General features: G+C 47.3%; 1 protein-coding gene across 1 annotated transcript in view; it reads left to right on the forward strand.

The window, feature by feature from the left end:
• Positions 1 to 13987, forward strand: part of LOC149350580 (A.superbus venom factor 1-like) — a 116189-nt gene that overhangs the window by 37983 nt on the left and 64219 nt on the right. Inside the window, exons 9-13 of the mRNA XM_089579621.1 lie at positions 3191 to 3436; positions 6877 to 7029; positions 8525 to 8653; positions 9659 to 9730; positions 11160 to 11354. Coding sequence (XP_089435747.1) covers positions 3191 to 3436; positions 6877 to 7029; positions 8525 to 8653; positions 9659 to 9730; positions 11160 to 11354 — 795 coding nt within the window. The remainder of the gene's footprint in view (positions 1 to 3190; positions 3437 to 6876; positions 7030 to 8524; positions 8654 to 9658; positions 9731 to 11159; positions 11355 to 13987) is intronic.

Raw genomic sequence — 13987 nt, forward strand, 5'->3', positions numbered from 1 at the left:
GCGCTTTGAGGTACGTAGCGGGGGTGAGATAGAAATTTGTGCTGAATGCGTTAGCGCTGACAACGTTGTGGCAGACACGCGGCACTGCAGCAATAGGCCGCAGCATCCATTAGGCGAGCAACCTCTCACGATCTATACCCACCTGCCAAGGTGGCAGGGCGGGCGCGCTGCCTATCCAGTATCCGGAACGCACTCAACGTTACAGTCACCAAGCCACGTCTAGTTGCCCGATAGACCGCAGCTGTCGCTCTCTAACCAGGTTCAACATCAGTTAAACCGCAGCTGTTTTTTTTTTTTTTGGAAAGCAAAATGGTAGGTGTAATGTTAAGAGGTCGGAAGCGGGTAGAGTGGGTGAGAGAACAAAAGCGGGTTAATGACATACTACCTGAAATCAAGTGGAAGAAATTGGCTTGGGCAGGGCAGGTAATGCGAAGGCAAGATAACCGCTGCTCCTTAGAGGTAACGGAGCGGATTCCAAGAGAAGGCAAGCGTAGCAGGGGCGGCAGAAAGTCAGTTGGGCGGATGAGATAGTTTGCGGGGATAGGGTGGCCGCAGCTGGCAAGGGACAGGGTTAATTGGAGAGACATGGGAGAGGACACGTTTTGCGGACACTTTTTGCTCACGCGACATAGCCATATAATGCTTAGGATTAATAAAAAAATTATTCTGGTCCTCCCTTCTGCAGTGATGCATTGGGTGTTCTCAGACTTTTACTCTAGGCCGCAAGGGGCGCAGAAACGAGAATAAGATACTGACTTTCGATCATCAACTTTTTGCGGCACATCTCATTCCTCCCGTATACTTTTTTTTTGCACATCTTTTTTTTTTCCGTTGCGGCATTTCGCTGGTCCTGCCTTTCCCGCGCAAGCCAGTAACTTGTGACACTGCATTTTGCAGTATTTTTGGTTGTACAGCCATCAGCAGGCCTGTCGGAGCACTGGGTAGTGGTCTGCTGCGGGACAAACAAATTGAAACCTTCATTTAGCTCATCCATTGCTGATACAGTGCAATTGCTGGAGCAAATTGCATGTCTATGCAGCTTCGCTCCAGCGCGGGCATTGTCTCTAGAACCGCACACCTGCTTAAAAATTTCCCTTCCTTTGTGCGCCAAGGCGGCGTTCGAGCGCTCTATAGACAGGAGTGCTGACGACTGTATACTTACAACGGCAATAAAATCGCTACTCTCCGATACTCGATAACTCTTGCCACCAGACTTTTTTGTTTGTTTGTTTGTTTGTTTGTTTGTTTGTTTGTTTGTTTGTTTGTTTTTGTAATGAAGAGCTATCGCTGAAAATGTGGGCAATCCGAAAACCTGGTTTGTTGAGTTTACCAAACGTTTCTTCTTTGTCGCTGGGTGAGCTGCAGTTCGAGCGAATTTAATCAGAACCCTGAAATGAAAAACATATGATCTTGTTGAAAAACGTTTTATTTTTACTTCATATCTTCAGTTGAGCCATGAGAGGACGTAAATAGGGTGTCCGCCAGAAAAAAAGCAACAGACACGCCTTGTTTGATAGACGTGTGCGCATGAGGTGGAAGGAAGTTGTCAGGCCTCCTATCGGCAAGAAACTTTTAGGCCATGCGAACGGCTCGTGCGACAGAAGCGAGCCATGCGATATCATCAGCCTGATCGCTGTTGCAACGAGAACATTCATGCACGTTTGTGTTTCTTCTGGCGAAGTTTCATCCCTAGGCCGACGTTGACGCTCCGATCAGCGGCACGGTTCAGAGGAGCGAGGCTGGTATACTTTATCTGGCTGCTTGCGCCCAGCGCGTCAGCTGTGCTGTGTTCCCAGCTATAATCTTACACCATGGCCACGCCTACGCATCGCGGGTAGTTTCCGGCGAGGGATAAAGGGTTATAATCGCCACTCCGAATGGGGTTGCTGTTCCTGGTTCCAAATGGCAAATTATTCTCAAGTTATCAGTTAAGAAACGAGCCTGTACTGTTCTCCGCGTGGATGAAAAGAGCGAGGCTCCTTGAAAGTCACCTCCTTTCAAACGTAGCCGAGTACATCCCGTGTACTGCAGGGCGAAATTTTTTACAAGGCCACGATTGGCAGCCTAATGCGGTAGTGCGTTCGGAAACGCCCAATGACACGTGGTGATTGTTGGTTTAATGTACGCTGTTATTTTAACAAGTAACATCATGATTTTTAGTGATATTTCTGTACCAGTAGGTCTACTTCACAGCCACTCGGTGGCTACTGACCCATCACCCCTCCAAAAAAACCTTGCGCATTATTCGGGAGCAAAGACGCAGGAAAAGAACGCGGAGAGGCAATTTTAAACGCAGTCTAACCCATTCGCCTGGTAGACCGCGATGACGCAACTATAGGGAACCAACGCTGCCAAGGCGACAGCTGCGATTATTAACACGATAGTGTTAAGGCGCCCGTTCTGCGGAAAATCAGGGCGTCTTCGGCGATGTGAGGGGAAAATGCTCGGAGAAGCAACCTAGGCCATGTGGTCTTGTGGTGTCATCACAACCTGCCCACCTGATTGTGAGCAAACTGCCCACCGTGGCAGGTGGAAGTTAAATTAATGATTGGTCGCTCGGGAAGAGCTACATGGCTCTTACAAGCTCCACCGGTGCAGCACCTGCCATCGCAGGGCAGTGGCGCATCGCTTAACCGCTGCACCACTGCGCCAGAATTGGTATGAGGACTCCCAGGGATCTATGAATGAAGAGTCGAGAATGACCAATTCCGCATATATGGGCATTAACCCATTATCGCTATCGCGTCATACCCTTAAGGCGGAGCTTAAGTGACCCCTTCATTTTTTCCCACTGCTTAGCTAAAAATTACCGCCGATGACATGGTTCGAGACTGAACTCTATTACGCTGGAGCCTGACAGGTAGCGTTCCTCATTGTTCGTACGCCCAACACTGCCGTGTCGACTGTTCAGTCTTATGTTCCACATGTGGCTTCAGCAGGACGTGAACATTCGTGCCTCCAGAAAGGCCCGCCCAGGCACAGCGTGGTGAAAGAGCCTGATCAAAGCTTCATCCTCCCCCAACTGTAGCTATGCGTTCCGGCGGCACGATCGGCCAAGGAACCGGCAGCAGAAATTCTCTCTAAACTTCTGCCACGAGACAGCTCTTAATGCATGCCGCATGACCATCTCTCATAAATCAGTGTTCAGGGGGTTACGATAAGGTGCTGATTCAATACATGTGCTTCGCAGCTCGAGGGCGGCGACGCTCAGTATACGCTGACGCGAGAAGCCCTGCAGCCATTCATCGGCCGCAAACTACAGAACTTATTCGCCACCCACGGTCGTCTCGTTGTGAGAGCAACGGTCACAGAGGAAGCCACCGGCGCAAAAGAGTCTGCGCTAAGTGAAAAGACAGTCTTCTGCAGCACACCGTTCGTGGTTTCTCTCAAGAAGAACCAGCGAAGCTTCAAACCTGGCTTGAAGTACTATATCACCGTAAGTATGAGCCGAGGTCAAATTCTCTTTTCCGATTTGTACCGCATTAGAAAACTGGCATTGCGCGCAAGTAAAGACTCCCTAATGTGGCGCACAAAAGACGGTCTCCCATGAACGTGTCCCACGTGCAATACCATTGAAAGCTACAAATAAAGAACCGGGAAGTGAGAAAAGATGTGAAGGTTAGCAGGGGACAGATGTTTCTGACAATGCAGAAGTCGACGTTGGAGGTATACTTCAGAGCTATAGAGGTATGGGTAGATTAGATATGAGTATTCTCACGGACGAGCCGGATGAAGTGGTTCCTAAATAAACTCATTATTGGGCTCACTTGTGCCACAAACAACTGAACGAATCGGCGGTGGTGATAGCAATGAGCCTGCAAGGCGGTTGTCGAGGGGCAGAGTGCCTGCCGCTCTCGGCCGCGCTCAATTTATAGCTGACAAAAAAACTTCCGAGATAAGACAAGGCCCCAAAAGCAACTACAACAATCTGGAACTATGCGGAAGCAGTTTCCCGAAGCGGCGATAAATAGAGATAAGTGGGGTCGCATCTCGCATCGAAAACAAAATGACAGAGCCGCGTGCCGGCGACTTTGAACGTGAAGAAACAGTACAAAGCTTAGCGGAAGTTTAGACAAAAAAAAAACATTCTGCAGAATATTTCCTTGTTGTTAGCCTCAGAAATACGAAATATCTCAGAACTATGCACAAGGGAAGTTCAACAAACCAGCTCGATTACGCTGGCAACGTACTATCGGAGACAGAACTAGTATACTCCACGCGTCGGGAGCCGGTGCAACGGAAAACCAGTGTTCCTGTATATGCTCCCGCAGGGAGCAGAGTTGCGCGTCTGTTTTCCCTCGCCGTTCCGAACGCCATTCGCCGAGAGGCGATCACATGGTTTTCGTGGCGCCAAGTGTTCAACACTCCGCGGAGAAGCTGACTTCACAGGCGCAGAGCCGAGCGAACCCTTGTCTGCTCGACGCCTCATGTGGGCCCGCGCTGTCGGCTGCATTTTATACATTTTTCGTGCACACCTGTGGCGTAAGGTTTGGTGTTCTGCAGAGTGGTAGTGACGAAAAAGTTTCGCAAATCTTGATGCCAAGAATAATTTCAGCCAGAAGACAGCAAATCAGCCTACAACCACTGCTACAAAAAATGCAGGAGTCGCGAAATGTTTTGATACTGCGACCTAAGCCTAATCTACGTAGAAGGAGTACAAAAATGCACAGTGGAACGTGAAATTATTTTTTCCGAACAATAAGGATGAAGTAGGCAGGAAACCTACCACAGTAATCAACAACTATTATAATTTAATAACTAAGGTGAAGAGATAATGATTTTTAATATAAATGAGGAATGTTTGTAACATAATCGTGTAAGAGTACTTTCAATGTCCTTTAAAGATTCGTCCTTTCTCTTCATTTAGCAACGGGGTACAATTTGTGAAATTACTTGTTCCAGAAAGAAAAAACAAAAACTCGCAGTCCGTTTCCATTCTTCTTTCGTCAGTTTGTCATCATTACGATTTGCTGTTAAACTTTGGCAATTTTTTTTTTTTTCATGCTGTACGCCCACCCTAGGAAAATCACAGATTAGTTTTCAGCGTTACGTTTAGAAACTTGCATTGAGTGCAATTTGCACGCAATTGAACGAAAAAAAAAAGCCCAAGCACTCTACACAGCGAGCTCATGAACGCAGCCCCTGTATGAATGCAGCCTAATACGTGACCTTTATTATCAGCAGGCATGTCGCTTGGCTCGTTTCAATGTTTCGTGCTTTAGCTAGCCAAAATGCCGCAGTTTTCCGTTGCTCCGGCTCCCGCCGCGTGGAGTATACCACTTTTGCCCTCGATAGTACATGTCAGCGAACTGCAGCAGTCAAAAACTGTTTGGTTTATGGTTTATGGCGGCTTAACGTCCTAACGTGACCCAGGCTATGAGGAACGCCGTAGTGAAGTGCTCCGGAAATTTCGACCACCTGCCACCGAAATGCGACCGCCGCAGCTAGCACCATAATCACTGAGCCATCGCGGGGGCTATTGTGGGTTGCGTTTCAGGCAATTTATACAATGTGGCTATTGTGGATTGTGTTTCACATAATTTGTACAATGAGAATTAGAAATATCGAACTTTTTGTGCGCTGCTTTTGGAATAAGCACGAACGAGCTAGTATTCTCAATTTCCAAAGCATCGTCATCAAGCTTGAAAAAGCCGTAGTGGAGAATACTATACTGACTCCGTGAAATAATTGAAAATAAACACTTTTGTGCTGCATGTTTCACTCATCTCCGGAAAAAAAAAATTCTCAGACAACAGAGTGGGGTCTCCAAGCTCTATCTCGCGGTTTTTGAGGCCGCCACGGTGGCTCAGTGGTTATGGCGCTCGGCTGCCGGACCGAAAGACGCGTGTTCGATCCCGGCCGCGGTGCTAGCATTTCGATGGAGGCGAAACTCTAGAGGCCCGAGTACTGTGCGATGCCAGTGCACGTCAAAGAACCCCAGGCTGCCGAAATTACCCGGAGCCCTCCACTACGGTGTCTCTTATAGCCTGAGTCGCTTTGGGACGTTAAAACCCATAAAGCCATGAAACAATCCACAATAGCAATACCGGCTCGGTAGCTCTAGCTTCTCTTCGGTATTGCAGAGTGCGTGGCAGCCCTTCCATGAAGCAACATTTACCAGCGCCTATTTGGTCTCGTACACGGCTGAGAGCGCAGCCGGCAGTTTCGGGGGACGACAAGATGACATGGCGTCTTCTTTGCTCTTGAAGTTGCTACAGTGAGCACAGGCACGGATATATGTCAGTTGCACGTGGCTGACCACCCGCCATCTGCTAGAAAGGTTCTCGGTCACAGATCTTACGCGTCAGGGAAAACCCCCAAACGCCTGTGACACGCGTATGCGGTGTGTATAAAAGTGCGGCAAAGTTTCTCACGCCTTATCGTGGGTCCCCTTCTTTCCGTTTCCCTCCCCACTTGTCGCTACCGCGTCTTCTGGCCCCGTGTCCAGATCTAAACGCAAGGCCTGCTGCAGTTAACATCTCCGCGTGTTCTTTACTTCATTCTCTCTTCCTCTTCAGTGATGTGTCTTTAGAGCTACGCGCTCTAAATTCCATCAATTCTCGCAAAGGCACCTTACTCTTGATGCAGGTGAGCCCTCTTTACTTAAAGACAAGTCCTATGATTCGCTTACGTTCTTGTATGCTGCTCAAAAATATTAAATGTTTCATTCATGCTGTTCAGTCACCGGTAGGTAGAATTATCAGCACTGCATCTCTGAACACCTGCGAAAATGCGTCCAACTCAGTGTTTCTCTTGTAAATACCACAACTGAAGTTTGAATGAATCTAAGTTACAACCCTAAACTCAGGAAGAAAGGTGTTGCCGGAGACTAACAAGCTAATGAGAAGCTAATTACAACATGTTCGCGCTGTGCAGGCTGAAGTGACCTATGTGAACGGAAACCCAGCCGCAAACGTGCGGACCAAGGCCACGCACTCAACAAAAACCATCACGGCCATGACAGGCCGTGACGGCCTGGCAACCTTCTTAATTCCGACGGTTTTTGATGATAAAGCACTGTCCATCAAGGTAAGGAAACGTCGTTGTTTGGCGCTACCACAGCCCAATAAGCTCGACCGGTAAAAAAGCGGGTTGCTCGTACAAGCTGAAAAACTTGCTTTCACTGCCCGAGTAACAACAGCTTCAGTCGTAAGTCACGCCACGTCTCGGGCACAAAGCAGCGCACCGACACTGCAGATCGAGCTCGGTACGCTATGGCGGCGGTCTCCATGAGCAGAGCTCTAGACACATTTCCCTCCGGACAGCCGCCGTACCACGGAGTGCGTGAGGAGACGGACTGACGGCTGGCACCACGCCCGCAGTTCGCTTGACTTGGCGTTGCAGCTTCGGTAGAAAATTTGCTGCTTTTCGTCGCTCAGTGCACAATCAGGAACGCGTCTGCAGCCGAGAAAAAAGGAATCGCAAGTCAGTTAGCTGTGTATGTTGCAGTCACTGAAGAAAGCAATTTCCGCAGAATCCTGAGACAAACGACCACCAATAATACCGGTCAGCCTCCGCATGCATGGTGATTTATCTGACTCAAACGCCGTTCATATGCGAGCAGAGTTTAAAGTCGTAAACATCAGGGCTTCGTTCTGTTCAGTGCAGTTATGCTTTCTTTCACGCCGCACAAATGCAAGAGTTGAGCAAAAAGCCTAAAAATGCCAGTCACTTGGCACACTGCCGCTATAACTAAACAGTTCATTGAAGCGCCTGTCTGAATGTGTTTTTGGCTGACATCGTCAGAGGTAACTATTTGCACAAATGTCTGCTGGTACTTGAAGTACGACTGACACAATTTGGGGTCTGATTGCATCGCGGAACCCAACAAACGTTTCGGATGGAAAGGTGTAAGCTTCCCAGAGATGGATCCGGCAACCGGCTAATATCGAGGCGCATTCGCGCGTTTGACAATACAGTTATTAAGTTTCGTGGGCAGTCGAAGTCCAGCGAAAGAGATGAGCGATTAGCATCTCCCTCATCATCCCAACGACAAAATTTCGCTAGTACCACAAGTTGTCATTCATCACTGAAAAAGAAAATGCCTTAACGATAACAGTGCACTGGTGTATAGGAAGCAGAAAGCCAGAATATTCCTCGGATATTCGCGAAAGGAATAACTTAGCTTATGTAAATAAAGATCTACAGTTCATTGCACTAGGTCCTCAGTAGGTACTGACGCAATATAAAAAACTATGCTCGAACAAAAAAAAATACAGACACAAAGCATTTCACTCATAATTTCACTCTTTTGCGTGAAGTGAAACTCCTGCGAGCCTTAACAGCACGCACACTGTCGTATACCAAGCCTAGCTACTAACAAGAACTGCGTCTTCTCTCGCCACCTTTCTGAGCGCGTAGGCTTTTTTTTCACATGTGATATCGGCGTTGATACAATCACCCAGTGGCTGAGCAGTACCAAAAATGTGTGTTTTTTTTTGTGAGTCTGCGTTTTCATTGCAGCAATGACATTATATTCAGCCACTCATTTGCCTTTCCCACTCAATGCTTCATTTGTTACAAGGTGGAAACTGACGATGACAGATACCAATCAAAGCACCAAGCACGAGCGCAAATTAGCCTGGAGCGGTACTCAACCGTTAAAGACGGTTTTATTGCCATTGAAAGGAAAGACCCAAAGAACTTCGCAAAAGTAAGTCCTGCCTTCCTTGTTCCCAACTTGAGTGGTATTTTAGGAAGCGATTTGATTTTCTATGAAACAATGGACTTTTTATTTTTTAGTCACGTTTTCTCAAACCACTCCCCACTCTCCCGTCAGTCGGTGCAGAAGGTAAAATTAGTAATAAGCATAAACAATTAATTAGATGGCACGCCCCATATCAAAAGGAATTACGAATAAATAGTATGTGATGAGCAAGCTGGACGCACTCAAGCTGTCAACAAAATGTTCCTTGCGTGCGTCACGTCCGGGGCAGTACACACGCAAAGCCGGGAAAGGACCGCCTAGAATCCTCCCTGCTGCTTCCTTGTAAGCTCTGACATACCACGAGTAAACAAAAAATTTAATCACAGCCTCGAGAGGATGTGTTAACTCGTTCGGAAGGAAAATATAAAAGTGTCCGGCTCTTGAATGCATTTAAAGAGGGCTTAGTGTCGTTTCTGTAGCTTTAACCCCAAAAAAGGTGTTTAAATATCAGATAGACTTTCGCAGTCTGCCTGCAATCCATGCGGTCGTCATGGACAGGTCCTCACAAAACCTTACAAATATAATCGTTATGACAATATTTTGCACAATCGCAAAGCGAAATAAAAGACGCCTTAAAGCTGCGCTCCGCATCTTTCCCTCTGTCAACAGAGTCGATTGGCCCTAAAATGCAATAAATACATATGGTTCCAGCAGACGAAAGAATGTGCAAAGTCCACGAATGGCCGGCACTCTTCGCATCGCGCGCCGTGCTATCGGGACTGTCGGAAGTAACGGAGTCAGTCACGAACCGTTTTTGCGTGCAAGATTCCTCGTAAGATAAACCCCTGATTACCTGTCCGGAGGTGCGGCTTCCACTTCAGTACACAATTGCGTGTGAACTGTGTGCATGATGATGGCGCGATATTAATTAAGAAGCGTGTCTTATGTCTCACTCTTTCACAAGGAAAAATATCAGTGAAACTAAATGGAACTCGCAATTTTCTCTTTCAGGGAAACGGACTATACGAAGCCGTGTTATTCACACATGGTTTCGACAAAATATCTTCTTCGGTCTACTATGCGGTAAGCCATATTTCACCGTCTTCTTGCGCGTTTTATCGACTGACATTGTGTGTTCGTGCAAACGCTCAATGAAAACAACTGCTCATGCCAGAGAGTGAGGGGATATAAGAAAAACGAGGCAAATAGCGTTCGTATCTGCATAAAGTATATTCAGGCAAAGCTTCCTGACAGCCAGCCGTTTAGGGACGAAGTGAGCACGAAATGTTGCAGATATGCAAAAGGACCCAGAATGGTATGGATGAACGCTCACTCACTCATTTACACAGTCACTCGCCTACCCACTCTATTCCCATTCTTTCTCACAGTTGGTTGGCACTGGAATGGAGCCAACAGCTGCTGCCAGCAAGTCAGAAGAGATGGGTCATGCCAAATATGACAACTACGCAGAATGCATTAGAACTGTCTTACCAAGAGCCAGCGTCAACGGAAAAGGGTTGTGGTATACACGCAAAACTGAATGTGCAATTTTACAACGACAACCGTATATGGCGCGTTCGGCGAGCTGATATCATTGATATCATAGGAGGAGGCGCCGTCCGCGCTCTCCCCAACTCCGCTCACCCTGTGTCTCTCGCTCTCTACTCACCCGTTTCGTTCGTTGCGCCTGTCACTGTTCCTCCCTAATATCTAATTTTTTACCCTCGGGCGCATAAGATTGCCCTGTGGTCTCTCTTTGGCGGATTAATTTATGATTATTACCTTTCAGGCCTGCTACAATTAGGGGTGTGGGCGCGAGGCAGTTCCGTTCTTGTTTATCAAGTGTCGCGCCTGTCGCGAGCCTTACATAGATGAATGAGCAGCCGCGTGTGACCACGGCTGACCGTGCGCGATGCCCGCCTATTCTAAACCACTACCCCATCACCCCATTCTGGTTACTGCACCCGGCTACTCGAACCAACACTCTCAGCAAAAGCCAGTCATAAGGGCTTACCCATGGTGTGAGTGGAGTGGCATAAACGAAAGAGACATCCCACACCCTAACCAAGTTACTGAACGCTCTCGCTGGCATCAGCGTTTCGCAGCACCCTAGGGGGTGCTGAAATTCGCACTGCAACAAAAGAAGATATTCGGTGATGGGTTTCTTTAATTACATCTGTTTGTTTTTTGCCTAATGTAAGCTTCAGTATTAGCGTGTCACACAGAAAAAGTTGTCGGAGGCGACACAGAAAAACAAGTGAAGAAGCCATACCCTCCTATCTGGAGTGGCATTTGGCTAAAAAAAAAAAAAAAAAGATAACGACGAAGATCCTGTTGCAAAGGGAAGTAATGTTTTTGTGCCTTCATCGGTTTCAATCAGTTCCTATCTCCTCCGCACCAAAGTTTTGCATAACGATGCTACGTGGCCATGCGTTCTTTGTTCCACCATCTGCGCCACAAGAAGCACAGTATCAAGGCTTGCTCAAGCTCTATTACACCTACATTTCTTCAGGTGCTGTCCAAGGGGAGGATACAGCGGATCGAAAAGTTGCCAGAAGGAAGAAAAATCGAAGAAAACATAGTTTTCACTGTCACACCGGAAATGACACCAAGCTTCCGGGTGGTGGTGTTCGCCATACTTGACGGGCGCGTCGTAACCGACTCTATTTACGTAAATGCCGAACCGGCGTGCACAAGGACCTCTGAGGTGAGTGAGACGGCATCGAAACGCTGTGTCGGCAAACAGTCGCAAACAGATGCTTTTTTTTTTTTTGGTGGACGCTGATCAGAGAGTATCGGCAGGGAATGAGAATGTAGCTCAAGGGTACGCTATCTGTAGTGCTAAAGACGCTTAAATTTTTGGCCCTCACTGTCTTTACAGCCCACGTCAGGCCAAGATCATCTGTTCCTGTTTTCACAGCATAAATAGCACTAACGGTACCATATCTATGGTAGATACTTTATCTTAATTGTTATTTAGCATTATATGGCAGGTAATGCTGTACTCCTGACGAGGAAATAGTTGTAAAGTGCATGCTTTGTAATGCAATCTTCGAAAAGGAAGACACACACACACAAAATCCAAATCCTCCACCTGACTGTTCAGCGCAGCTGAAGCCATTTCGTTCAAAGGGCGGTTTCAAACAGACAAATACGTTTGCTGTTACTCTACAGCCACCACTCACATTAAACAATAGAAAATCCAGTCAACATTACTCAGTTGAGTTCACCAGTTCTCTAGCATTTGGAGCCCATAGCTCCGGTTTAGATGGTTAGATTTCATTCGAAGCGAGGGGGGGGGGGGGGGGGGGGGCAGCTTAAAATGGACAGTCTGGTAGCCGCGGTGGCTCAGTGGTTATGGTGCTCGACTGCTGACCCGAAAGACGCGGTTTCGATAGCGGTCGAATTCCGATGAAGGCGAAATTCTAGAGGCCCGTGTACCGTGCGATGTCAGTGCACGTTAAAGAACCCCAGGTGGTCGAAATTTCCGGAGCCCTTCACTACGGCGTCTCTTATAGCCTGAGTCGCTTTGGGACGTTATTCCCCATGAACCAACCAACCAACCAACCAACCAACCAACCAACCAACCAACCAACCAACCAACCAACCAACCAACCAAAAAACCAAAAACCAACCAAAATGGCCAGTCCAGATAGCATCATCATCAGCCTGACAAAGCCCACTGCAGGGCAAAGGCCTCTCTCATGTCTCTCCAATTAACCCTGTCCTTTGCCAGTTGCGGCGACCGTATCCCCGCAAACTTCTTAATCTCATGCGCCCACCTAACTTTCTGCCGCCCCCTGCTACGTTTGCCTTCTCTTGGAATCCTCTCAGTTACCCTTAAGAATCACCGGTTATCTCGCCTTCGGATTACATGCGCTGCCCAAGCCCATTTCTTCCTCTTGATTTCGACTAGGATGTCATTACCACGCGTTTGATCCCTCACCCACTCCGCCCGCTTCCAACCTCTTAACGTTACACCTATCATTTTTCTTTCCATGGCTCGATGCGTTGTCCTTAACTTAGGCTGAACCCTCTTTGTTAGCCTCCACGTTTTTGCCCCGTAGGTGAGTACCGGTAAGCTGCAGCTGTTGTAGACTTTTCTCTTGGGGGATATTGGCAAACTGCCATTCATGATCCGAGAGGACCTGCCGTTTGCACTCCACTCCATTCTTATTCTTCTAGTTATTTCCCTCTCATGATCCGGATCAGCGGTCACTACCTGCCCTAAGTAGACATATTCTCTTACTACTTCCAGTACCTCGCTACCAATTGCGAACTGCTGTTTCCTTGCTAGACTGTTGAACATTACTTTGGTTTTCTGCATGTTAATTTTCAGCTCACTGTTCTGCTCTGCCTGTCTAACTCATTGATCATGCTTTGCAGTTCATGTCCTGAGTGACATGAAGGCAATGTCATCAGCGAATCGCAAATTACTCAGGTATTCTTCATTAACTCTTATCCCCAACTGTTCCCATTTCAGGCCCCGGAATACTTCCTGTAAACAGGCGGTGAATAGCATTGCCGAGATCATGTCTCTCTGCCTGACACCTTTCCTCATTGGAATTTTATTGCTGACTATGTGGAGGACTATGATAGCTGTGCAGTCGTTATAGATATCTTCCAATATTTTCCCATAACACTCTTCCACACCCTGATTTCTCAATGCCTGCATGACAGCTGAGGTTTCCACTGAGTCAAATGCTTTCTCGTAATCAATTAAGGCTTTATATAGGGGTTGGTTATATTCTGCGCATTTCTCTATCACCTGATTGATAGAGTAAGTATGGTCTATTGTCGAGTATCCTTTACGAAAGCCTGCCTGATCATTTGGTTGGTTGAAGTCTAAGGCTGTCCTGACTCTATTAGCGATTACCTTAGTAAATACATTGTAGGCAACTGACAGTAAACTAATCGGTCTGTAATTCTTCAAGTCCTTGACGTCTCCTTTTTTATGAATTAAGATGATGTTAGCGTTCTTCCAGCGTTCGTCTAGATAGCCGGACAGGGCATATTGCTAACTTGCAGTTCTTAAGTTACAATTTGAAACTGCAAAGCTATACGCCAGCATCGTGTACTGCCCTGCACACTACGCCGTCCGTGCCCAATCGTTCAAGCTGTGCCCCCAAATCGATTTCTAGAATTTCTTAGCCTGTGGTAAGCGCAGCTCTAGTCGCGTTGCTTTCTACCTTAATTCAAACATATGCTGGTACTAAATTTCAGCTGCCGACAGCTGTAGCGCAGGTACCGCCAAGTCTACGTGCAAGTTCGTTCAGAACTGTGAAGTCTTCAACGAATAACAGCTACTTCTAGAAGTCAAAACCAGTGGACAGAGGCGTT

The sequence above is a fragment of the Amblyomma mixtum genome, chromosome 3 (assembly GCF_055824585.1).
Source record: "Amblyomma mixtum isolate Tamu chromosome 3, ASM5582458v1, whole genome shotgun sequence".
Classification (NCBI taxonomy): domain Eukaryota; kingdom Metazoa; phylum Arthropoda; class Arachnida; order Ixodida; family Ixodidae; genus Amblyomma; species Amblyomma mixtum.